At 45.0% G+C, this 26,555-nt stretch overlaps 1 protein-coding gene and 1 long non-coding RNA gene across 5 annotated transcripts in view; one reads left to right on the top strand and one right to left on the bottom strand.

Moving 5' to 3' along the window:
* Positions 1–1,488: 1,488 nt before the first annotated feature.
* On the bottom strand, positions 1,489–5,383 carry LOC140193736 (uncharacterized). Its single transcript, XR_011884919.1, has 3 exons — positions 4,934–5,383; positions 3,226–3,353; positions 1,489–2,547 (listed from the first exon to the last, which is right to left on the bottom strand). It is a non-coding gene; the product is annotated as an uncharacterized lncRNA (long non-coding RNA).
* LOC140193735 (polyunsaturated fatty acid 5-lipoxygenase-like) overlaps positions 4,997–26,555 on the top strand; it is a 74,347-nt gene continuing 52,788 nt past the window's right edge. For 2 of the 4 annotated variants that reach the window (XM_072250909.1, XM_072250913.1), the window contains exons 1-4: positions 4,999–5,357; positions 20,292–20,490; positions 20,676–20,757; positions 25,172–25,294. In XM_072250909.1, the coding sequence (XP_072107010.1) occupies positions 5,208–5,357; positions 20,292–20,490; positions 20,676–20,757; positions 25,172–25,294 (554 nt within the window). In that variant the 5' untranslated portion in view covers positions 4,999–5,207. Of the gene's footprint in view, positions 5,358–20,291; positions 20,491–20,675; positions 20,758–25,171; positions 25,295–26,555 lie in introns of all 4 variants that reach the window. The other 2 variants (XM_072250912.1, XM_072250910.1) reach the window with 2 other exon arrangements.

Genomic DNA, 26,555 nt, shown 5'->3' with positions numbered 1-26,555 from the left:
TGGCGGAAGTTACGGAGAATAATATGTTGGACCCGGAGGCTGGTGGGGTGGTAGGTGAGGACCAGGGGAACCCTATTCCTAGTGGGGTGGCGGGAGGATGGAGTGAGAGCAGATGTACGTGAAATGGGGGAGATACGTTTAAGAGCAGAGTTGATAGTGGAGGAAGGGAAGCCCCTTTCTTTAAAAAAAGAGGACATCTCCCTCATCCTAGAATGAAAAGCCTCATCCTGAGAGCAGATGCGGCGGAGATGGAGGAATTGTGAGAAGGGGATGGCGTTTTTGCAAGAGACAGGGTGAGAAGAGGAATAGTCCAGATAGCTGTGAGAGTCAGTAGGCTTACAGTAGACATCAGTGGATAAGCTGTCTCCAGAGACAGAGACAGAAAGATCTAGAAAGGGGAGGGGACATCAGTGGATAAGGTGTCTCCAGAGACAGAGACAGAAAGATCTAGAAAGGGGAGGGGACATCAGTGGATAAGCTGTCTCCAGAGACAGAGACAGAAAGATCTAGAAAGGAGAGGGGACATCAGTGGATAAGCTGTCTCCAGAGACAGGACATCAGTGGATAAGCTGTCTCCAGCTCCCTACGCGACTCCAGTGTCCATTCATCCCCCCCATCCCTCCCCACTGATCTCCCTCCTGGCACTTATCCGTGTAAGCAGAACAAGTGCTACACATGCCCTTACACTTCCTCCCTTACCACCATTCAGGGCCCCAAACAGTCCTTCCAGGTGAGGCAACACTTCACCTGTGAGTCGGCTGGGGTGATATACTGCATCCGGTGCTCCCGATGTGGCCTTTTATATATTGGCGAGACCCTACGCTCTGTCCGCCAGAGAAAGCAGGATCTCCCAGTGGTCACACATTTTAATTCCACATCCCATTCCCATTCTGACATGTCTATCCACGGCCTCCTCTACTGTAAAGATGAAGCCACACTCAGGTTGGAGGAACAACACCTTATATTCCGTCTGGGTAGCCTCCAACCTGATGGCATGAACATCGACTTCTCTAACTTCTGCTAATGCCCCACCTCCCCCTCGTACCCCATCTGTTACTTATTTTTATACACACATTCTTTCTCTCACTCTCCTTTTTCTCCCTCTGTCCCTCTGAATATACCCCTTGCCCATCCTCTGGGTCCCCCCCCCCTTCCTTGTCTTTCTTCCCGGACCTCCTGTCCCATGATCCTCTCATATCCCCTTTTGCCTATCACCTGTCCAGCTCTTGGCTCTATCCCTCCCCCTCCTGTCTTCTCCTATCATTTTGGATCTCCCCCTCCCCCTCCAACTTTCAAATCCCTTACTCACTCTTCCTTCGGTTAGTCCTGACGAAGGGTCTCGGCCTGAAACGTCGACTGCACCTCTTCCTAGAGATGCTGCCTGGCCTGCTACGTTCACCAGCAACTTTTATGAGTGTTGCTTGAATTTCCAGCATCTGCAGAATTCCTGTTGTTTGCATGTTTATATGACTATATGGAACCTTTAGAGTAGTTCTTGCACAGGAAAATAAATACAACAGTATTTATGACAAACTGATTTATGATTTATGACTTTAATCAAAAACTGACAAACAACCAATCTGCAAATGAAGGAAAATTGTGCAAAGAACTTTAAAAAGCAAATAAATAACTAAAACTAAGAACATGAGTTGTAGAGTCCTTGAATGTGAGTTTTAGGTCATGGAATCAGCTCAGTGTTATGGTGGGTGAGTTCACAAGCCTGAAGGGTTATAATTGCTCCTGAGCCTGGTGGTGTTGGCTCTAAGGCTTCTGTACAATTTTCCTGGTGGTAGTGTGTAGAAGAGAGCATGGTCTTGATGATGGATGCTGCTTCCTTGGGGCACCACGCCTTGTAAATGTGCTCAATGGTGGGGAGGCCTTTCCCTGTGATAGACTGGGCTGTGTCAACCAATTTCTGAGGGGCTTTTCCATTTGTGGGCATCAGTGTCTCCATAGCAGGCCATGATGCAACTGGTCAGAAATCTCTGCTCTGGGGATCTATAGAATTTCACAGCAGTATTAGATGACATCCTGAATCTATGCAAACCTTAAGAAATCTGAGGCACTGTCATGCCTTCTTTGTGATGACTCTTATGTGCTGGTCCCAGGACCGACTGTTTGATATGGTAACGTCAAGGAATTTAATGTTACTGACTACTTCACCTCCAATCTCCTAATGAGGACTGGCTGGATGGCCAGTCCCAAAGCAAGCCTAGCATTTTGGTTGCACTTGGAGAGTTGCTTGTGGGATCCTGCTGTGCACAGGCAGCATTCTTCCTGGAGTCTGCATAACACCTGCAGATGTGAAGCAGCACCCCATCCCTGGATCAGCTGAAGCCTCTCACATGTTGGGAGGAAAGTTATTCTGTGTTTATTTCTGTGGAATTGTTGAAAGCCCCGGCATCTGGTGCACATCCTGGGTTGTCCTGTTAATCATTAGAAATCCCTAGGTGATGTCCTGTTAAACAGATGTCAGCACCGAGTGATAAGAGAAGCCTCGATCAGCACACACAAAAGGCTGGAGGAAAACCGCTGGTCAGTCAGCATCTATGGAAATGAATAAACAGTCAACATTTTGGGTTGAGACATTTCTTCTGGTCTGGAAAGTAAGGAGAAAGTCAGCAAAATATAAATATGCGGGAAGGGGAAAGAGACTAGATAGAGGGTGATAGGCGAAGCCAGGTGGGTGGGAAAGGTAAAGGGCCAGTGAGGAAGGAATCCTATTAGAGAGGAAAGTGGACCATAGGAGAAAGGGCAGGAGGAGAGGGCCCAGGGGGAGGTGCTATATGAGGTCATTCTTACCCTCGGCCATTAGGCTCTAAAATGAGTCAACTATAGCCAGGGAAGTAATGACTCCCTCCTGTTAGACTGTTGGTGATAACTTATTTTTTTATTCTTTCTACTTTTCTTCTAATATTCATATCCATGCACTTATAATGCTACTGTACCACCGTAATTTCCTTTGGGATCAATAAAGTATCTATCTATCTATCTATCTATCTATCTATCTATCTATCTATCCATCTATCTATCTATCCATCCATCAATCCATCCATCCATCCATCCATCCATCCATCTATCCATCTATCCATCTATCCATCTATCCATCCATCTATCTATCTATCTATCTATCTATCTATCTCCATCTAGGCAGGTGAGGAGAGCTAAGAGGCCAGAGTGGAGAATAGTGGAAGAGCGGAGGGGGAGAGAGAATTTTTTTTTTACCAGAAGGAGAAATCAATATTTATGTCATCAGGTTGGAGGCTGACAGATGGAATATAAGGTGTTGCTCCTTGACCCTGAGGGTGGTCTCATCTTGGCACAGAGGAACCCATGGACTGATATGTCAGAACCTGGAATGAGAATAGGAATTAAAATGTTTGCCCACTGAGAAGTCCCAATTTAGCAGATGGAGCAGAGGTGCTCAACGAAGCAGTGCCCCAATTTACGACTGGTCTTACTGGTGTAGAGGAGGCCACATCAGAAGCACCAGACACAATAGTCAACCCCAGCAGATTCACATGTGGAGGACTGTTTGGGGCCCAGAATGGAGGTGAGGGAGGAGGTGAATGGAAAAATTTTCTTTATCTTCCCAGCAAGAATGAATGGAGTTATGGAGTGTCATACTGGGCTAGTGATTCCAAGATGTGACTCCACCAGGGGTAGTTAGGAGGGGCAACAGGCTCTGGTTCTGTGTGTACTTTCAGCCCCCACTGAGAGTAGTTAGAGAGGTTGTAGATGCTGTGACCACTTGCTCCTCCATCCCCTCTTCATGGGTTGAGACAAAGGACAATAGACACAGGGCTTATGCAGCTACAGTCTCTGGTGGAAGGTAGTTAGTGAGGCAATAGATCTGTCTCAGCCTTTACAGACACTTGAGGACCTGCCAGTAGACAACCCCTTAGGGGAAGATCGTATTCAACTTGATTGATCACACAACTACTGCTACTCCTGTCTACACTTCACATTGCCTCAGGAAAGCGTCCCACCAGGCTCAAGGACAGCATCTATCCAGCTGTTACAAGCCTATTGAACTGCTCACAGGTACAATAAGATCGGCTGTTAACCTCAGTCTACTTTGGGTCAGCATGGTAGTATGGTGGTTAGCACAACACTTTACAGTACAAATGTCCCTGGTTCAATTCCCGCCACTGCCTGTGAGGAGTTTCTATGTCCTCCCTGTGACCCACGGGTACTCCAGTGTCTTCTCATAGTCCAAAGACGTACCAGTTTGTAGGTGAATTGGTCAGTGTAAATTGCCCTGTGATTAGGCTGGGGTTAAATCGGGGAATTGCTGGATGACGTGGCACCAGAAGGGCCAGAAGAGCATCTGCTGTGCTGTATCTCAATAAATAAATACGTAATAAATAAAAAGATTTGTTATAGACCGTGTACTTTATTGTCTGCCTGCACTGCACTTGCTTTGTAACTGCGACACTGTATTCTGCATACTGTTGCACAAACCCACACACACGCTCACAAAGCACACCACACAGACATATACGCACATGCCTATGCACAGACACACTCAACATGCGCCCCCCCCCACACACACACACACTACACACAAACACATGCACAACACACAGGCACACAAAATGCACAACCCAGACATAAACGCACACAAAATCACACAATACGTATGTACACAAAGGACAGAACAGACACACAAACACACAGGCACACAAATACATACACACACTACCGCCACACACAGAAAAAAACACAAATGCACACACAACAAACGCACAACGCACATACACAACCACACACAAAATGCATAGCACAGACATACACAACACACACGGCCAAAGAAAGATAAAAACACACATACACACACAGCGCCGGAAGTGGGGATCGAACATGTGTCTCTGGATTTCTGAGGCAGAAGCACCATCTGCTGTGCCCACTTTCTACCCTTTCCTTGACCTACCCTTTTTGGTCTGTCCGAGATGCGAGAGTCACCGGTTCAGTTTGGCGGCTGGGAAGCTGTCTGTTTCCAGTCCCGTACTGAAGATGACGGAGTCGGAACTGGTAGCGGCAACTTCTAAAGGAACGCGAGCCAATCCCACAAACCACAGAGTGGTTGGCAGTGCCCCAACAGGCGGCTGTTATTTATATAAAGTGCACCGCCCCACCAGGTAAAGTGTTTATCTGTAACTGGACTCCGAGTGCTGGCTCCGCGTCTCCTCACCTAGACAGGAGAGATGGTCACCTACAGGGTCACGGTAGCCACTGGAACGTCAGAATACTCGGGAAGCAACGACTACGTCTATGTCACTCTAGTGGGAGAACGAGGGTCCAGCAAGAGAACTCTCCTCGACGAGTGGCTGTACGATGACCTGGAGAGGGGAAGCGTAAGTGTGAGGGGGAGGGGAGCGAAAGTGGGAGGGAGGGTGGGAGGGAGGGATGGAGGGGGAGAGGGAAAGGGAGAGAGGAAGAATATATGATTGCCAGCGAGGATATAAGAGATTTGTGTCTGAGGGGGAGGGGACGATAGGACCCGAGGAAGAAGCAGAGATTGTAAATGTTTGAGAGGGGGAATGTTGAGAGAGTGTGGAGAGGAGAGGAGGGGAGTGTGTATCTGAGGGGAGTGTGTATCTGATGACAGAGTGTATGTGCGAGTGCAGAGAAAAAAGTGTGCATTGACAGAGTGTGTGGGAGCTAGTTTGTATATGGCGGGAGATGGTCTGTGCGTGCGGAGAGAGGGAGAGTACATGGGAGTGTGTGAGAGAAAGTCTGTGTGGGGGAGAGAGAAACTGAGTATGTGAGGGAGCGTGTGCGCGTGGGGAGAGAGAAGAAAGAGGCGAGAGAGTATGGAGAGAGAATGTGAGAAGAGAGAGGGAAAAGAGAACAAAATATGCGGAGAGAGTGAGAGAGTACAGAGTGTGTGAGGAGAGAATAAGAGGAGAGAATAAGTAGAGAGCGAGCGTGGAGGGCTCTTCATCTCATGCTCTCGCTATTTATTACTTATTATTATTCCTTTCTTTGGTGTCTTTTGCACACTGGTTGAACTCTCAAGTTGATTCTATCATGGTTATCATTCTATTACGGATGTATTGGGTATGCCCGCAAGAAAATGAACCTCCGGGTTGCAAATCGTGATGTATGTGTATTTTGATAATAAATTTACTTTGAACTTGAGAGTGGCAAGAGAGAGTGTGTGTGTGTGTGGAGAGAAATGGGGGGAGAGGGCGTGGCTGTCTGTAAAGACAGCGGGGTAACAATAATACCCAATAATAACCTCAGCACTGGCTACAAAGTTTTCCCTTGGCAATGATTGTCCTTGAAAAAGTTCTGCGGAAGTGACACCCCCTATTGCAGTTTACCCGTGAGATTCCGACCAGACCAACAGTGGGTGTCAACAAGTGAGGATCTCGACCCCTCTTCTGTGCGCATCTCTCCTCGCCGCTTCCTGAACTTTGCTTCCGAGGCCTGGGGTCTGTTGTTAAAGCGAGCGCGGGCTCGGCCGAGAGCGCTGGTTATTGACGTGTCCAGTGACATTGACCGTCCGGGTGGAGAGTGAGTCAGGTCAACGTCCAGCAACGGCGGGATGTCCAAGGACACAGAAATTTATTGGAGCAACAACACCTCATATTCATTCTGGGTAGCCTGCAACCTGAACATCGATTTCTCTAAGTTCCTCCCATTTCCTTCATAGCCCACTCTCTTCTCCTATCAGATTCCTTCGTCTTCAGACCGCGACTGTCATAAGTGCGGTGCACGGGTGGACCCAAATGCATGACAAACACATTTAGTAACGTTAACAAAAATAGAGTTTAGAAATAGTTACTAGGAAAGCAGGGGTTGTACAGAGAAACAGCAAGGAATGAATGAAGCGGAAGTGGGAATATGCATGGCTGGAGTTGGGCTCGGACCGTGGACTTAGACTGGGATTTAGGGCCTGGTCTTGGCCTGGGACTCGGGACCCAGACTTGGGCCTCTTTCTTGGACACAGGACACAGAGCCGGGTCTCTTCCTATCATGGTCCGGATCGGGTTCCCTTTAAATTTACTTTGTTTGTGTTACGATCCGGACCATTGACTCCGTTTCCCTTTGGTTCCCTGTTTTCCCGTGTCCCTCGGGCTTGGTGATTGGAGGCAATTTACTCTCAGCTGAACCGGCAGTTTATAAGTCTTCGGTTTTCAGCTGTTCAGCGTGAGAGCGTTAACAAAATCACCAAAGGTACTGCGAGTCAGTATTATCTGGCCGGAGCAAGCTTAGTCTCCTCCCGAAGCAAGTGCCAGTAAGTCGCCTTCCCCTGTCAGTACGGGTCAGTCAAATTTAACCCACTGGGGGTGAGTCAAGAGGTCGCCGCGGCTTGGAGCTTACTTGAGCCCAGTTATAGTTCTGTTCATCGTTGTGTGGTCTCCGTATCCATGTCGTGCGTCTAAAAGGGATCCTAGCCCTGTACCCTGGAAGGGTCCGTGTCAATTAGAGTCCCGACTCCGTCCTGTGCTAACAAGGATTCCTGGCTCTACGTTTTATGTCCTGTGGCTGGGTCTGTCCTGTGATTAAGAAGAGTTCTTGGCCCCGGCGGCTCCAAGTATCAAGTCCTGGCCCCGGCGGCTCCAAGTGTATCAAGTCCTGGCCCTGGCGGTCTGTGATTCCGAGTCCTAGCCCAGACCCTTAGTCCCAGCCTAGTCCAAGGCCTGTGTCCTTGTCCAGTACGCTATTCCCAGCACCTCCCTCTGTGACTCTTCCCGGGACGTGGGACGCGGAGCCGCGACTCTTCCCAAGAAACACGGGGAAACAATGAATTAAAGGAAAACAAGGAGTCAGTGGTCCTAATCGTGACACAAAGGAAATTTAAAGGGAACCAGGGAATAACAGATCGGGACCGTGACAGTGACCTTTTCAACAGATCTCCTCTCAACTTTTCCCTTTCTCCCCTACCACACCACCTATCTTTCCTCTCGCCTGGTCTCATCTCCCATCTCTCTCCCCGCCCCCCCCCCAAATACCTATTCATTCTGCTTTCTCCCTCCCTCTCCAGACCTGATGAAGGGATTTGGCCAGTAACTTCGACTGCTTTTTCCTCTCCATTGATGCTGTCTGACCTGCTGGGTTCCTCCAGTATTTCATACGAGTTAATAAGAAATTTATTCCCTGGAACATATGAGAGTGAGGGAGATCTTACAAAGCATACAAGATATTGAGGGGTTTTCCCCCTCGGGCTGAATGACTAGCACTAGAGGTCATAGGTTGAGGGTAGAAGGTAAAATATTGAAGGAGAATCTGAGAGGTAACTTCACTCAAGGACATCGCGTGTGTGAAACGAGCTATCAGCGGAAGTGTTAGAGATGGGTTCAGTTGCAACATTTAAGAGAAGTTTGGATAGCTATCTAGGGCTAACGTCTGGGTGCAGGTAGTTTGAACTAGCTAGGCAAAAAACCAGGCCGACAAGCACTAGAAGGACTGAATGGCCTGTTTTTGTGTTGTAGTACTAAATAATTATGTCTGTAAATAAAAGTTGCAGTGGACCACTCAACCCCTCGTTTAAAAAACATCTCTGCTTTTCACCTTGGGCTTTTCCCTTTGGAATGAAGGAGGGCGAAGGGTGAATTGATAGAAATGTGGATGTGTTTCGACACCTGTGGATTGCCCCCAGCGCATCCTTGGGTGTAGCACAAATGACGCATTTCACTGTGTGTTTCGATATACATTCAATAAATAAATCTAAATCTGAAATCAGTCACAACACGTTCTGCGCCTTCTCCGTAGTTAACTTCCCCTTATAGTGTGGAATTCTGTCAAATCAGACACCGGATAATTTCAATCAACCGTTTCTTCTTTATTACAACTTCAGCCAGCGAGAGATCCGAGATCTACAGTTGGCAAGACTCAACCTCTTACCGACCGGACCTTCCCAGGATCTCTGATAATACTACAGATACAGCTTATTTTATAGTCATTCTGGACAAGGTCACTCATTGTGATTACAACATCTTTAACCGTCATGCTGAATCAGTTCCCTGTTATCAGTTCCCCTCAAGGTTACTATTAAGACAATAGTTTATTATACCAAACAGCGATTCTACCCATAAGTTAATCACACATCAGAAACAAATTTAGACAGTTCAGAAAGTTTCAACTACAAGTTCATTATAAAACAGGAACAAGTTTAAACCGCTAGGACAACATATTTCATTGCAGTTACAGGTAAGTGACAAGACATGTGTTATTTTGCTAACACTTAAAAAGAATCAGCAAAACATTTATTAACTCTTTAACTTCATTAATGCAATTCTTCATCATTCCCTCCTTTTTATCATTTGATGATAAAATTTAAAGTAATCCATCATGCCTACAACAAACTATAAGAAGGGGACTAACACATCTTATAAAAATTACTATGGCTATAATTAAAACTATTATCATCGCTACATGCAGAAGTCTTCCCCAAAAGTCTCCAAAAATATTAAAAGGCCAAGGCCAGGTTCCCTTACCATCGGTCAACCCATGCATCTTTTCTCTTTTCCAGTCTTTTTATTAATTTTCAAAATTATAAACATAATAATATTGATAAACAGAGAATGGGATTACATTAATAGCTAGCATTTGCAAATATAAAATTGCTGATAGTACAAGTATGTTAGATCTCCCCAATTCTAAATATAATTGAACATGGTAAAAGATAAATGGGGAATAAACCTCCAAACTAAAAAGAAAAAAAAACACCAAATTAAGCTAAGCAAAACTAGACTAAACTAAACAAAACTAGTTTAGCATCTTTTCTCTGATTCCCTTAATTTTCTGGATTTCCTGAGTGATATGCTGAGATAGATCTGTAATATTAGAAGGCTCATCTGGAATATAATCACAGCATTCCTTTCCTATGACAGCACATGTCCCTCCTTTCTCTGCTAGCAATAAATCCAATGCCATCCTATTCTGTAAAACTGCCATCCTCAGAGCTACTATTTCAGTAGTTAAATCCTTAATCTGGGTCTGGACATCAGTTAAAACCTCAGCAGTACTATTCGCCAACTCCTCTAGTGCAGCTGCCAACATGATTATTTCTCGCGAATTTCGGGCTGTCCCATAAAAAAGGAAAAACTATCATCCAAAATCTCTCACTTTCTGTAATTCCTCTCCTATTCCGTTCTAGCTGAGTATGATGAGAAATATTGGCTAATGAATATATAGAAGGTACTACATAAGCAAAGTAGCAACAACCTGTCCAATTTCTCGTCGTGACAGTTCCCTTGTCATCATAAGGCCCTGAGAGCCATGGATAGATATGCCTTCTTACCACATACCCAATAAGTTCCATTAACAGCAAACGGAGGGGGATCAGTCCTAATTCCTGTACAGGAGCTATTTCCCAAAAATGTTTCCTCTATTCCTCCAGTTCGGCAATAACAAGTTCCATTTACCTTTCTCGGAGTATGGGGTAAGTTCTATAGGAGGTCTCTCAGCCCCTTCTGTGGGTATACGTAAATACCATCCCTTAAAACAGAGACACCCACAATTCTGGGTTATGTTACACCCTGATACTCACCATTGATCCGAAACGAGGCGGGGAGGGGGGGTGCTTATTCCGAGAATTCATAAATCTCACAGATAACCTATCACTACTATTCAGGGGTACTCCTTCTAAGGACACTCCTGATTCCACACGTTGGGGTAACCTGGCACATATCCAACAAACTGACTGTCTTACTTGTCCTGCATATGTGTGGCACAGAGAAAGGAAGACTTGTTTGGAGACCTGGGATTCATAGTACAAAAAGTAGCACTAGCACATTCATCATGATATTATTTTCCCTCTGTTTCCATTATCCTTCTTCTGACGAGTTTACAGTCAGTCCGATGAATCCACCTCGGTTGCCCTTCCACCTTCACAGCCGTGGGTGTGGTCAGCAGCACCTGATAGGGTTCTTTCCACCGAGTGTCCAACTTCTTTCTGTCCCAATTCTTTATCAAGAGAAAGTCCCCAGGATTAACAGTGGGATAGTCCCCGTTAGTTTGATCCTCGTCCTCTTGGTGGGCCTGGCGAACCTGCGAATGCAAACTTTGGGAAATTTTGGTAGTTTACACAAATATTTTCCCATTTCCTCCCCTAGAGTACGCATATCTATTTTATCAGGGAGGGGACGAGTTAATCCTGGTGTCCATGGGGTACGCACAGGCTTTCCATAGATGATTTCTGCTGGGGATAATCCAGTTCTAGTCGAGGGTGTAACTCTCATATGGAACAATGCCAAAGGTAAAACCTTAAACCAGGTTAGTCCAATTTCTTGCATGAGTTTATTTAGCTTATTCTTTAAGGTTCCATTTGCTCGTTCCACTATACCAGCTGCTCTTGGATGGTGAGCACAGTGAAATTGCTGTTTTATTGCCAGTTCTTTACCGATTTTCTCACTTATCTTAGCAATAAAATGAGGTCCACTGTGTGACCTTATTGATTCGGGTAATCCATAACGGGGAATCACTTCTCTTAATAATATTTTTACAACCATCATAGCAGTATTATCAGTAGTGGATATAGCCTCTATCCACCTGCTAAATTCATCTACTAATACCAAGCAATATTTCTAACCATGTACTCTAGGTAGTTCAATAAAATCAAGTTGCAGACAAGAAAAAGGTCCACCTGGCAAGGGGGTGTTCCCGGGAGCACAAGGTATCCTTTTCCCAGTATTTGCCTTTTTACATAATAGGCATGCCTTCGTCCGTTTTTCAGCTGCTGATTGGGAATTAGGGTGCCACCAGGATTGTAATAATGTGGTTACCATTCCCTCCTTGCCCAGGTGGGTACAGTTGTGCACATAATCAATCAAGACAGGTAAAATGATATTTGAACTGCAGGGGTCAGCCACAATTGGGTGTTTTTATCATAGTGGCATCCCATCTAAGACCAGAACTGGTGTACCTCAGCAGGGGCGTCCCCCTGAAATGCACTAATTTCCCCCGTGTCTGGCATACCCGTTTGCTGTGGCGTTTGAACCTGTTTACTCCCCATGGGTATAATAAGCGGCTGGTGGAGAGCTGCTTGTGTTGCCGCCTCATCCGCCCTAGCGTTTCCCTGGGACACCTCATCAGTAGCTCGTGTATGTGCGGCGCATTCAATGATAGCTACTTGGAAGGGGAGCTGAAGAGCCTCGAATAAATGGCAAACATATAGGGCATTACTAATCATGGGTTTTTCTTTAGATTATGAGGACACTCAATCCTCTTTTATTGTCATTTAGAAATGCATACATGCATTAAGACAGCGGTCCCCAACCACCGGGCCGCGAGGAAGCGATATGATTTGGCGATACGAGCCAGCTGCACCTTTCTTCATTCCCTGTCACGCCCTCTGTTGAGCTGGAACGCACGCGAGGTCATTACCCGCGCGTCATCCATGTCAGCGCGGGAAGGAGATCAACTCCTCGAGCTTGCGAATGACGGCGGGCTGAAAAGTATGTTTGACATATGTTACGTACCCCGTAACTGGGTTGCCAAACCAGCAGAAATGGACCACTTAGTTGGAGTCTGGATTACTGGAACTAAGAAAGTTTTATTAAAGAAATAAGTAACACAGTACTCTAATAGTAAGGATATAAATGCAACAGTTTAGCAATGATAAAACACACATGTACACAGAACTAGGATAATAGGATCAATCAAGCTCTATCGCAGTCTAGGGGTAAATGACCAGTTTCAAATGACGCAAAGTTCAGTTCAATTTAGTTCAGTTCAGTTCACAGTAATCGCTGTTGTGCCGTTGGGGCGGGGAGGAGAGAGAACGAATGAATATGCAAATCGGATTCCAAACAGACCTTCGATATTCCTCGCAGTTAGCTTTCGGGCGAGCCCTTTGTAATGACTTCTGAGGTCACCGACTGTGACCCCTCCGTTCCAGATACGATCGTTCTTCTGCGGTGAACCCGGCACCCAGGCAAGGGCGGACACACACACCAGATCCCGCCCGACCGTATCTTTCCACCCTGTGCGTCTGGATGTATTGGAACAGCAAAAAATGCATGTTGTACATCCATTATTGTAAATACTCAGGCGGCTGCAGGTATCAACTCAAAATAGTTGCAGGACTTGGGGTTTGGAATGGAACGTGACTTGGACTCACCCTGACCGTTCCAATAATAAACAACAGCTCGTCTCATCTGGGTTCGAGTATTGTCAGACCAATCCACATTGTTAGTCTGGATCATATCTGCAACACTGGGAGGAACACACTACAATAACACAGCATTAAACAGGGGTGAACCTTGTCCCTGGTTAAAAGCTGAATCACTAGCAAACGTTCCGTAACAGGCAACAAAACGTTCCCAATACTCACTTCCTGTCTCTCCAGGTTTGGGCTTGCACTCCAGCACCCCGTTAATATTTACTGGTTGTTGAAGGGCTTGCTCCAGTGCTTGAATCAAATGATTAGTCCGATTATCACGATCAGGGACTTTTCCTTCCAAATCCTCCTGAGTCGGAACCGATCCTGTATCATCACTCATTTGTTGCAACCATTTGCCTTTCTCTTTTGGGGATAGAATCATATAACATAGCCCAAATAGGTTGTTAGTAGTAGCCCCATACACTTGAATAGTACTCCGGACATACTGGACAAATTAAGCTGACTTCTCCTTCTGGTCCAAATAACAATGGACCCAGCACTGATCCCTGTGGCACACCACTAGTCACAGGTCTCCACTCGGAGAAGCAATTCTCTACTACCACTCTTTGGCTTCTTCCATTGAACCAATGTATGATCCAATTTACCACCTCTCCATGTATACCTAGCGACTGAATTTTCCTAACTAACCTCCCATGCGGGACCTTGTCAAAGGCCTTACTGAAGTCCATGTAGACAATATCCACTGCCTTCCCTTCATCCACTTTCCTGGTAACCTCCTCGAAAAACTCCAGTAGATTGCTCAAACATGACCTACCATGCTCAAAGCCATGTTAACTCTCCTAATAAGTCCCTGTCTATCCAAATGCTCGGAGATTCTGTCTCTTAGTACTCCCTCCAATAACTTACCTACTACCGACGTTAAATTTACTGGCCTATAATTTCCCGGATTACTTTTCGATCCTTTTTTAAACAATGGAACAACATGAGCCACTCTCCAATCCTCCGGCACCTCACCTGTAGACAGCGACATTTTAAATATTTCTGCCAGGGCCCCTGCAATTTCAACACTAGTCTCCTTCAAGGTCCGAGGGAACACCCTGTCAGGTCCCGGGGATTTATCCACTTTAATTTTCCTCAAGACAGCAAGGACCTCCTCCTTTTCGATCTGTACAGTTTCCATGATCTCACTACTTGTTTCCCTTAATTCCATAGACTTCATGCCAGTTTCCTTAGTAAATACAGACGCAAAAAACCTATTTAAGATCTCCCCCATTTCCTTTGGTTCCGCACATAGCTGACCACTCTGATCTTGAAGAGGACCAATTTTATCCCTTACAATCCTTTTGTTCTTAATATACCTGTAAAAGCTCTTTGGTTTATCCTTCACTTTGACTGCCAAGGCAACCTCATGTCTTCTTTTAGCCTTCCTGATTTCTTTCTTAAGTATTTTCTTGCACTTCTTATACTCCTCAAGCACCTTATTTACTCCCTGCTTCTTATACATGTCATACAACTCCCTCTTCTTCTTTATCGGAGTTGCAATATTCCTTGAGAACCAAGGTTCCTTATTCCTATTCACTTTGCCTTTAATCCTGACAGGAACATACAAATTCTGCACTCTCAAAATTTCTCCTTTGAAGGCTTCCCACCTACCGATCACATCCTTGCCAGAGAACAACCTGTCCCAATCCACGCTTTTTAGATCCTTTCTCATTTCTTCAAATTTGGCCTTCTTCCAATTAAGAACCTCAATCCTAGGACCAGATCTATACTTGTCCATGATCAAGTTGAAACTAATGGTGTTATGATCACTGGAACCAAAGTGCTCCCCTACACAGACTTCTGTCACTTGTCCTAACTCGTTTCCTAACAGGAGATCCAATATTGCATCCCCTCTAGTTGGTCCCTCTATATATTGATTTAGAAAACTTTCCTGAACACATTTTACAAACTCTAAACCATCTAGACCCCTAACAGTATGGGAGACCCAATCAATATATGGAAAATTAAAATCCCCTACCATCACAACTTTATGTTTCCTGCAGTTGCCTGCTATCTCTCTGCAGATTTGCTCTTCCAATTCTCGTTGACTATTGGGTGGTCGGTAATACAATCCCACTAATGTGGCCATACCTTTCCTGTTTCTCAGCTCCACCCATAAGGACTCAGTAGACAAGCCCTCTAATCTGTCCTGCCTGAGCACTGCTGTAATATTTTCCCTAACAAGCAATGCTACTCCCTCACCTTTCATTCCTCTGCCTCGATCACATCTGAAACATTGGAACCCTGGAATATTAAGCTGCCAGTCCTGCCCCTCCTGTAGCCAAGTTTCACTAATTGCTATAACGTCATAATTCCACGTGTCAATCCACGCCCTCAACTCATCCGCCTTCCCCGCAATACTCCTAGCATCGAAATATATACACCTCAGAAGATTTTTACCACCACTCACAACCTTTCTGTTAGCAGATTTGCTTGAACTTTTAACATCATTTATTTTCACCCCAGCCACACTGTCAGCTCTGGCACTCTGGTTCCCATCCCCCTGCAAATCTAGTTTAAAGCCTCCCCAATAGCATTAACAAACCTCCCTGAAAGGATATTGGTCCCCCTGTAGTTCAAGTGTAACCCATATCTCTTGTACAGGTCCCACCTGCCCCAGAAGAGGTCCCAATTATCCTGAAATCTGAAACCCTGCTCCCTACACCAGTTCCTCAGCCACTTGTTCATCCTGCAGAGCATCCTATTCCTACCCTCACTGGCACGTAGCACAGGTAGCAATCCTGAGATTACCACCCTCGAAGTCCTGCTTTTCAACTTCCTACCAAGCTCTCTATACTCACTCTCCAGGACCTCCTCACTCTTCCTTGATATGTCATTGGTACCGATGTGCACCACGACATCTGGCTGATCACCCTACCACTTCAGAATGTCATGCAATCGGTCAGAGACATCCTTGACCCTGGCACCCAGGAGGCAACAAACCATCCTGGATTCTCTGTCACGACCACAGAACCTCCTATCTGCACCTCTAACTATCAAGTCCCCTATCACTACCGCTCTCCTCTTTTCCCCCCCTCCCTTCTGCACTGCAGAGCCAGACTCAGTGCCAGAGATCTGGCTACTGCAGCTTGTCCCAGGTAAGTCATCGCCCCCCCAACAGTATCCAATGCAGTATACTTGTTGTTGAGGGGAATGGCCACAGGGGCACCCTGCTCTGCCTGCCCTTTCCTCTTCCCTCAGCTGACAGTGACCCAATTTCCTGTCCTTTGCTCCTTTGGCGTAACTACCTCCCTGTAGCTACTATCTATAATCTCCTCATTCTCCCGAATGATCCGCAGGTCATCCAGCTCCTGCTCCAGTTCCCTAACGCGGTTTGTTAGGAGCTGCAGCTGGATGCACTTCTTGCAGGTGTTGTTGTCAGGGACACCGGAGGGCTCCCTGACTTCCCACATCCTGCAAGAGGAGCAATGCAACATCCTGCCTGACATTCTCTCTACTCTAAACAATCTGAACAAAAAAACTTACCGGAACCTACCCTGGCCTTTGCCTGTTCTCGCCAAAGCCTGTTGAGCCAAAGCCGTCCCACTCTGACTCAGTCCACTCCGATGATGGCCGCTACAACGATGGCCGCTGTATATGGTGGTCTGCTTTTTAAACCTTGGCACGCTACATCACACGCCTGCGCAGTGCAGACCATTCTCCCCGAGTAGTGTTTAAAAAATGATTTTTTCTACCCAAATTCTTCCACTCTCTTCTTCAGCTGCTTGCTTCGACTGAAAGCAGCTCTCTCGACATGAAAACAACAGCGTTGCTAGATCGTCGTGAGAATACGGTGAGATGCCGATTTCACCAGACTGCAGCTTGCAAGCATTTAGTGCGGGGCCCTCGAAAATGCTGGGCCCGTAGCATATACTACTTTTGTTACTAGGTTAATCTGGCACTATCAGCTAAAGGCTATACAGTATCGGGATCCGAATCACGGCACCAAATGTGGAATTAAGTCAAATCAGACACTGTATAATTTCAATCAACCATTTCTTCTTTATTACAACTTCAGCCGGCGAGAGATCTGAGATTTACAGTGGGCAAGACTCAACTTCTTACCAACTGGACCTTCCCAGGATCTCTGATAATACTACAGATACAGCTTATTTTATAGTCATTCTGGACAAGGTCACTCATTGTGATTACAACATCTTTAACCGTCATGCTGAATCAGTTCCCTGTTATCAGTGCCCCTCAAGGTTACTATTAAGACAACAGTTTATTGTACTAGACAGCGATTCTACCCAGTAGTCACCTGACACAGAAGTCACCTGACCTAATCACACATCAGAAATAAATTTAGACAGTTCAGACAGTTTCAACTACAAGTTAGTTATAAAACAGGAACAAGCTTAAACCTCCAGGACAACATATTTCATTGCAGTTACAAGTACTTGACAGTCAGTCAGTCAGTCAGTGGGTGCCATCCGGAATGCAGGGTTGGCAGCTATGCACCTCCATCTTCTTTGATCTTGCGACAGCACCGAGTACAGCCTCCCCTCCAGTTTGTTCTCGATGGCTGCCTTGACACCGCCTGCCACCGCCCCACCGAACCCAAGCCCGAGGCCGTGTCGGCCTCCAGCCGCGGCCGCTTCTTCGAGCTCGGCCCTTCCTTCGGCGGAGGCCTCGGGCAGGTCCAGGCACACAGTGCAACGCCCAAGTTCATCATGTCTCTTCTAATTATGTGCATAGCATACGATTCGTGGACACGTGGTGAGGCTTTAATCTCTTCCACAGAAGATGGCCGTTGGCTCACAAGGAGCTCATCCGCCCTTTGTCAGGGCTTGTTTTTTTTTAGTCCTGCTGGGTGTCCTCACACCCTCCTCACCAGACTAAGTCCGGTGGAGGAGCCGGCCCAAGTATGTGACAAGACACGTGTTATTTCGTTAATACTTAAAAAAGAATCAGCAAAACATTTATTAACTCTTTAACTTCATTAATACACTTCTTCATCAATAGCACACGCTCTCTAATCCAGGCGGCATCCCGGTGAATCTGTTCTGCACCTTCTCCATGGCCTCCACATCCTTCCTGTTTGCTCTGTTGTAAGTTATCCCTGGTGTGTTACCCCTGCTGTAAATTGGCTCCAGTGTGTTACTCTGTTGTAAATTGCCCCTTGTGCATGTCCTGTGGGGCTTATTCTATTGTTGAAACTCCCTTGATTGTGTTCGTTTAAAAACTGTGGCTGCTTTTCCAATTGGTTAACTGCCCAGTGTCCAGTTTCAAATATCCTGGGTATATTCTGACTCCCTTTTTTAAAGGCAAGTGGCACTCATGACCTTTGGGAAAGTATGCACTGCTTGTGCTTTTAACTAAGTATGTTTGTTGAATATTCAGCTTTGTAGTTACTGTAATTTGAGGAACATGAATGTTCGGTTGAATTTTTTATTGTTTGTAAATAAATAATGAATATACCTATTAATGCAGTCAGCATTTCCTATCTCACTTGCCAGACCCACAAACCTGGTTCACCATTACAGTATATTACGGCTCTCTGTGGCTATAAATCTCACAGATTCATCTCCCTCTGGCAAAAGAAATTCTCTTCATCTTTGTTCTAAATGATGTCTTTTTTTCTGAGGCTGACTTAGACTGATCGGGATGGAACATCAATCTGGTTTCACTCTCTGCAGTTGCTGCCTGACCTGCTGAGCTTTTCCTTTTTTTCTGATTTTATTTCAGATTTCCAGCATCTGCAGTTTTTAAAAAAATCTATTTCTGGAAGAATTCATTTGAATCACTTACATGGCCTGGTGTGCTTGTGTGTTTGAATCTTAAATGGCCCTCTGGAGCAATTAGGGATGGGCAAGAAATGCTGGCATTACCATGTGCATCCACTTCCAGTGATTGCAAAAATAAAGTAAAATCCAAGAAGATTTTTGGGGAGAACTCCAGAGATATGAACAACCCAGACTGATTAAATATGCTCCACATTCTCTTCTCAGGGTTCCTGCTCACTCCTGTCTATCTTTCTATCTATCTACCTTCACGGAACAGGTCCTTCCTGCCCAACAAGCTATGCCACCCAGTAACCCACCAATTTAGGGAGGGGAGGGAACGTCGACTCAGACCTTGAGAGGCCTGTGTCGACATTTTCATGCCTTTCTTTCTTTCTTTTCAAATCTTTTTATTATTATTATTATCCAAAATTAACACAAGTACATCGAAGTAAGCAACACTTACAATGTCTCAAGAAAGAGAAACATTATTTAAAGATTGAAAAAGTTTTGGTGATAATAAAAACCCCTACTAAGCAAGAAAAAGTGGGGGGGAAACCCCATTAGGTGTTCACCCCGGAGCCATGCGTCATACAAAAAGCTTCTAAAGATAAACATCAAACTGCCAGCAAGAAAAAAAAGTACCAAAAATTTACAATTAGATCGTGGAAGAAATCTATCAGTTAACTCAAATGATAATAACGAGCAAATGTACCTCATCTTTTCTCAAAATCAAATATAGGTTCAAATGTTTGACTTCTAATTTTCTCCAAACTAAGACAAAGCATTGCTTGAGAGAATCCCTAAAAAAAACTTTAAATTCGGTTATAAGATGCTATAATAAAGCAGAAAAAGAGTTAATAGCATATTTAACCCAACTAAATTTTCAAAAATACCAATTAATAATATCATAAGTAATTGAACCCTCCCCTAAATATATATATGTTAAAAGAACCCCCATTAGTAGGAAAAACTACCAATTAGTTAATTAAGAAAGAAACAAATAAAAACATCAGACCAGATATTAGGTTTTCATGCCTTACAAGGCGCAGATTAGAAGTCTGTGTGGGGCGCCACTCCTCACACAGATACTAGAGCAATGTGTGGTTAAGTGCCTTGCTCAAGGACACAAACATGCTGCCACAGCTGAGGCTCGAACTGGCGACCTTCAGATCACTAGACGAACACCTTAACCACTTGGCCATGTGCCCAACACACTGATTTAACTGTAGCCTAATCACAGGACAACTTACCATGGCCAATCACCCTTTTAACTTCCTTGGACTATGAGAGAAAACTGGAGTACCTGGGTGAAACCCATGCTGCCTTACGGGGAGTCTCCTTACAGGCGGTGTCAGAATTGAACTTCGAACTCCAATGCTCCGGGCTGTAATAATGTTGTGCTAACCATCTTATTTTGTGATGCGACCTCTGATTTGAATGGTCAGGTGCATGAATACGGGGTGGAAAGTGAGAAGAACCTGGGTTGCATCTGGTGGGTGCAACTGGACAAGGAGAAGTTCCTGATGGGGGACGATTGGTTCTGCCGCTACGTGATGGTACAGACGCCTTTGGGAGAGAGCCTCGTCTTCCCCTGCTACAGATGGTTGTGTGACAATGACAGTGTCTCTCTCCGGGAAGGATCAGGTGAGACTGCGGGAGAAGGGTTGGGGAGGTGGCGAGGGATCAGCAATGGATACCACTTTATACTACAGGGAACAGCAGCCCTGTGTAGGCTACAGTTAGACCATGCGCACGTTATATCGGCTTCTGTAAGTACGAAATGCCAAACATGCCTGTGAATTTGATCCTGTAATCTCTTCTCACCACAGCTAAGCGACCCATTGATGACACATTACCCGTCTTTCAGTTGCATCGTCAGAGGGAGCTCGAGGACAGACAGAAGCTGTACAGGTAATGGTGGCTGGCAGCTCGCCTGGAGTCCTGGGAAGTTGAAGCAGCCAGATTTGTTCCCAGTGATTCCTTACCTAGGGAGGCAAATCCCAGACTCCACACTTCTAGCTCCTTTCCATCATGGCGTTAAGGTTCTGTGGGGATATATCAGAGGATTTTATTCCCTAATCCCACAGGAGCCTGACCTGTTATGTGCTTGGAATCCCTGTCCAGTTAAGCAGGGATCCCTTACTTTCAGATTAGAAGGAAAAGGGGAGAAGGCAGGAGACTGGGGCTGAGGGGGAAAATGGATCAGCCACGATGAAATAGTGGAGCAGACCTGTTGGGCCAAATAGCCTAATTCTGCTCCAATACCTGTTGGTCTAAAATGCATTTAACTTCTATTTTTATAAAGTTTTTAATTATTTGTTGTGGTTCATATATTTTGAATTGCTTAATATTAAAATAGTAAGAACAATTTGAATAGTTTTTTAAAGAATCAGTGATTTAGAGTCAGATTTATTATCACGGACTAATATGATGTGAAGTTTGCAGCAGCAGTACAGTGCAAAGGTGTAAAAAGCATGAAACTATTTGCCAGGGAAATGGGACTAGCTTTGATAGACATCTTGTTGTTGGGTATGGAATGATGCATGTCTGGATGGTACCCGAAACAAAACAAATTCACTGTACCTCAGTATATGTGACTACTGATCTATTGGTATTGCAGTCAGGTGACTTCAGCAATTATTATGGCAGCAGAAGGATCAAAACCCAGGAGTAAAAATAGGATGAATAGAAAACTGGTACCATGGTGGACAGAGGACAGAGGAATGTTGTCAGGCTGTAAAAAACAGAAATAGAGCATTCAGGCTAGTTAAAAGAACCCATAATATGCAGCATTTGATTCAATATAAGAAGGCACAGGCAGTGGTGAGAAGAACTATATGTCAAGCTAAAACGGCAAGTTGGAGGAGTTTTTGCAACAAAATAGGAAGAACAACACTTGTGGGAGAGATATGGGGAATGATTAAGAGGATGGGGGGAGATAGAAGGGAATGGGAATATCCAGTAATGATATCTGAGGAGGAAATAGGAGTCTCCAGTAGGGATAAGGCTGAGATCATGGCCAAATCCTTTTCACAGATACACAGTTCAGAAAATTTGAAAAGTTCTGAAGAAGGGAGAAGGAGAAGGGAAAGAACAATGAGTCAACACCCAGGTATGTTAAACAGGAGGGGGAAAAACTGATGATATAATTGATGATCCACTTACCTTGGCAGAAATGGTGAGAGCGATAAAGAGATCAAGACCAACCTCCCCAGGGAAAGATCTGATATGTTATGTTATACTAAAAAATCTAGGAGAAGGAGCGCTCTTGAAGTTGCTGCATTTTTATAACAGAGTGTGGGAGGAGGGCAGATTACCAAGTGCATGGAAAGAAGCAGTAGTAATTCCAATAAGGAAGCCTGGCAAGGATCTGTCAAAACCCACTAGCTACAGACCAATAGCATTAACTTCAAATATATGCAAGATAATGGAAAAGATGATAACAGAAAGGTTATCGTATGAGCTTGAGAAGAGGGGAATGCTGGCAAGTTATCAGAGTGGTTTTAGGAAGGGAAGGAATTCCATGGACTCAGTGATAAGGTTAGAGACTGAAATAAGAAAGGTCCAGGCAAATAAAGAATCAGTAGTTGCAGTGTTTTCTGAGATTGAAAAAGCCTATGATATGATGTGGAAGGGAAGATTATTAATTAAACTGCACAAGATGGGGGTTGGTGGGAGAGTTTTTAATTGGATTAAAGATTTTTGTTTGGTAGAAAAATTCAAGTTCGGATTGGATCAGAATTATCAAAACAGTACATAGTGGGAAATGGCACACCTCAGGGTAGTGTGATTAGCCCCTTACTTTTCATCATTATGATCAATGATATTTTCACAAAGCTACCAATGGATTTAGGTAGGTCACTGTTTGCTGATGATGGGGCCTTGTGGAAAAGAGGCAGGGACATGGAGCATATAATCAGGAAACTACAAGGAGCAATTGATGAAGTTGTGGAGTGGGGTTCTGACTGGGGATGTAGATTTTCAGTCAAAAAAAACTCAAACTGTATCTTTCACCAGGAAAAGAATTGAAGTAGGGAAGAAGTTAAGGATGTATGGGATTGAATTAGAAAGGGTTGCATCATTTAAATTTTTGGGAGTTATATTTGATTCACGATTACCATGGGCTAACCATATCAGGAAAGTTGAGGAGAAATGTAAAAAAGTAATAAAGGTGATGAGATGTTTGACTGGTAGGGAATGGGGAGCAAGTTGTTCAGTGTTGAAGAGAATGTATGTGGCTTTAGTAAGATCTGTATTGGATTATGGAAATATAGTATATGGATCAGCAGCTGGGTCTCTTAGAAAGAAACTGGATGTGATTCAGGCGCAGGCTTTGACAGTGTGCAGTGGGGCTTTTAAAACATCTCCAGTGTCAGCCCTACAGGTAGAAATGGGAATAATGCCTTTGGAACTAAGAAGGATGCAACTGATGGCAAACTACTGGGCGAACTTGCAGGGGCACAATGATTCTCACCCTACTAAAGGAGTGTTGCAGGAGTGCTGGGAAAATGGGCGGTTTCAGAGGGATACCTTTAGTCGGGTAGGGAATGATATCGTGAAAGAATGTGGAGTATTTGATCTGAGGATAAGTCCTTCAGTAGTTTATCCGATTGTAGCTCCATGGAAGCTTATATGGCCTGACATAGACTGGCATTTGATAGAGGTAAAAAGGAAAGAAAGTTATAAAACAGATTTGGTAAATGCATTTAACTGTCATGTGATGGAAAAGTATAGTGATTATACTCAGATTTATATGGATGGTGCTAAGAGACCTGTAACAGGAGTGACAGGGTTTACTAGCAAAAGAAATTGGAATCAGCAGGAGAACATCTAATAAGTTAGGGGTGTTTACAGTGGAGATGCTGGCAGTGTTGGTTGCGTTGCAATGGGTGCAGAAAGCTAGACAAGCCAAAGCATTGATATGTTCAGATTCATCCTCAGTTCTAGCAAGTTTAAGGTCTTTTCACTCAAACATTTGGCAAGATGAAGTCCTTCAGTCAGTCACAAGAATTGCAAATCAGGGAGGTCAGGTAAAATTTCGATGGGTTCCAGCACATGTAGGGGTGAAGGGGAATGAGAGGGTGGATGAGTTGGCAAAGAGGACATTAAAGAATGAAAATATAGAAATGCACATTAGTATCAGTAAAGCAGAGGTTAAGTGCATAATCAGAGAAAAAATCAACCAAATGTGGCAAGAAAGATGGGACAGGGAGGGAAAAAGGAGGCATTTGTATCAAATACAAAAGAGTGTTGTGGATACAGAAGAGAGGAAACTGTGTGGACTAGGTTAAGGCTGGGCCATTGTGCATTTAACAAAACATTGAAAATGATAGGGAGACACCAGACAGGATTGTGTGAGGAATGTCAGGAAGAGGAGTCAGTAGAACATGTAGTTCTGAGTTGCAGGAAGTATGGAATACAGAGAGAAATGATGAGAATTAATCTAAGGGAATTGTGGGTGCAGGAATTCACATTAAAAGGGTTGCTGGGCATGGGTGAGAGAACGCAGGTTAGGGTATTTTTAGCTTTCTTAAGGGGTACAGGGGCTTTTTATAGGATATGATGGATAAACAGGAATAGGGTACTAGGATGGCCAAAGATGGGAGGATAAAGTGTAGGTTAGGTTGTGTGTGTGTGTATGTGGATGGATGTGTGATTGGGTGAAGGGATTTAGAATGTAAGTCTATTACACACTCCGGAGCAGAAGGTGGTGGTAATGCACCACTAAGCTGGGTGCCAACCACCATAAAACAAGATGGAGAGAGAGAGAGTATTGTAGGGCCAGTATCTACTCAGTGGGCTGATAATGTAAATAGTGGGCAGAATCTTTTATAATTTTTTTTTTAAATACTGGCCTATTTGATGGCCAACATCGCTACTAATTGATGAATTGAATAGTCATAATAGTAATAATGAAACTCTTAAAAAGGTCTGAGAGAGGGTAGCCCTTACATAAGAACATAAGAAAGAGGAGCAGGAGTAGGCCATCTCGCCCGTGGAACCTGCTCCGCCATTAAATAAGATCATGGCCAACCTGGCCATGGACTCATCTCCACCTACCTGCCTTTTCCCCATAATCCTTAATTCCCCTACAATGCAAAAAGCTATCCAACCTTGCCTTAAGTAGCCTCTACTGCTTCATTGGGTAGAGAATTCCACATGAACTCTGACTCTCTGACTCTCAGTATGGATTTACCGGTTTGGGTCTCCAGAGGGGGAATAATCTCCTGAATTTGGGATAAGGATCCTTCCCAGTGAGTGAGGGTCAGGACGTCCACAACCACTGCCCGCAGTGTGCCGACGCAGCCCGCTTTGTGTTGTGCAGGTGGAAGGTTTGGAAGGCTGGCGTCAGCAAGTGCATTGCCGCTGAAACCAAGGACGACCTCCACCCGGATGTCAAGTTCGATGACAACAAGCGTGCCGACTTCGAGAACTCCTTGCACTTGGTGTGAGTTCAGCGTTCGCTCTGAGTCGTTCCTTAAAGTGCGGTTGAAGCAGTATGGGACTGGGAATGCGGGAATGGGGAGCCCCTCCTCCAGGATTCTATTCATTTATTTATTCTATTTAGAGATAGAGGGCGGTAACAGGCCCTTCTCGCCCACTGCTCAGTTACACCTACACGTATGTGACCAATGAACCTACTCAACCACACGTCTTTCTCAATGTGGGAGGGAATTGGAGTATCCGGAGGAAACCCATGCGGTCACAGGGAAATGTGCAGACTCCTTACAGACAGCGGTGCGAATTGAGCCTGGATCACTGGCACTGTAAAGCGCTACGCTGCTACCACGCCATTGTCATGCTGTACACTGACAGACGACTGGACCAAGGTGCAGAGAAACGACAGACTCCCATGTAGAGACAGAAACCTAGTTCACTCATAGGGATTCCAACAGAAAGTCGGTGGCTCGACTGAGCAACACCGTGAGACAAATCATTCACTTGTCACGAGGACCCCGTGATCGGCACTAATTGGGAGCCCCCTTTAAATAATCACAGTATGCAGAAAACCGGAGCCAGTCAAACAGATTAAATAGAAACAGGGCTCAGCGACACTAAATAAGATAACAATTAACAAATACAGGTGCACAGGCCAAAGGACTCACAGCAACCATGCCTCCTGGGTCACTGGTGTTGGTTCTACTCGCTGTACTTCTGTGCCGCCCGTGAAGGGAGTATCAGTAATAAGGGTGCACGGTGGTGCAGCGATTACTTAACAGCGCCAGCGATCGGTGACGGGGGTTCATTTCCCGCAGCTGTCTGTAAGGAATTTGTATGTTCTCCCCGTGACTGTGTGGGATTCCTCTGGGTCCTCTGATTTCCTCCACTGTTCTGTAGAATTAGGATTACTAAGCTGTGGGCATGCTATGTTGGTAACACTTGCAGGCTGCCGCCATCATAATCCTCGCTGATCTGATTTGACGTAAATGACGCATTTCACTGTACATAGAATATAGAAAACCTACAGCACAATCCAGGCCCTTCAGCCCACAAAGTTGTGCTGAAAATGTCCCTACCTTAGAAATTACTGGGCTTACCTATAGCCTTCTAATTTACGAAACTCCATGTACCTAACTAAATGTCTTAAAAGACCCTGTTGTATCCGCCTCCACCATCGTTGCCACAACCCAATCCACACACTCACCACTCTCTGAGTAAAAAACTTACCCCTGATATCTCCTCTGTACCTGCTCCCCAGCACCTTAAAC

Source organism: Mobula birostris, unplaced genomic scaffold (assembly GCF_030028105.1).
Source record: "Mobula birostris isolate sMobBir1 unplaced genomic scaffold, sMobBir1.hap1 scaffold_783, whole genome shotgun sequence".
Classification (NCBI taxonomy): domain Eukaryota; kingdom Metazoa; phylum Chordata; class Chondrichthyes; order Myliobatiformes; family Myliobatidae; genus Mobula; species Mobula birostris.
Note: the sequence above shows the minus strand (reverse complement) of the source record. Positions and strands in the feature narration are given on the sequence as shown.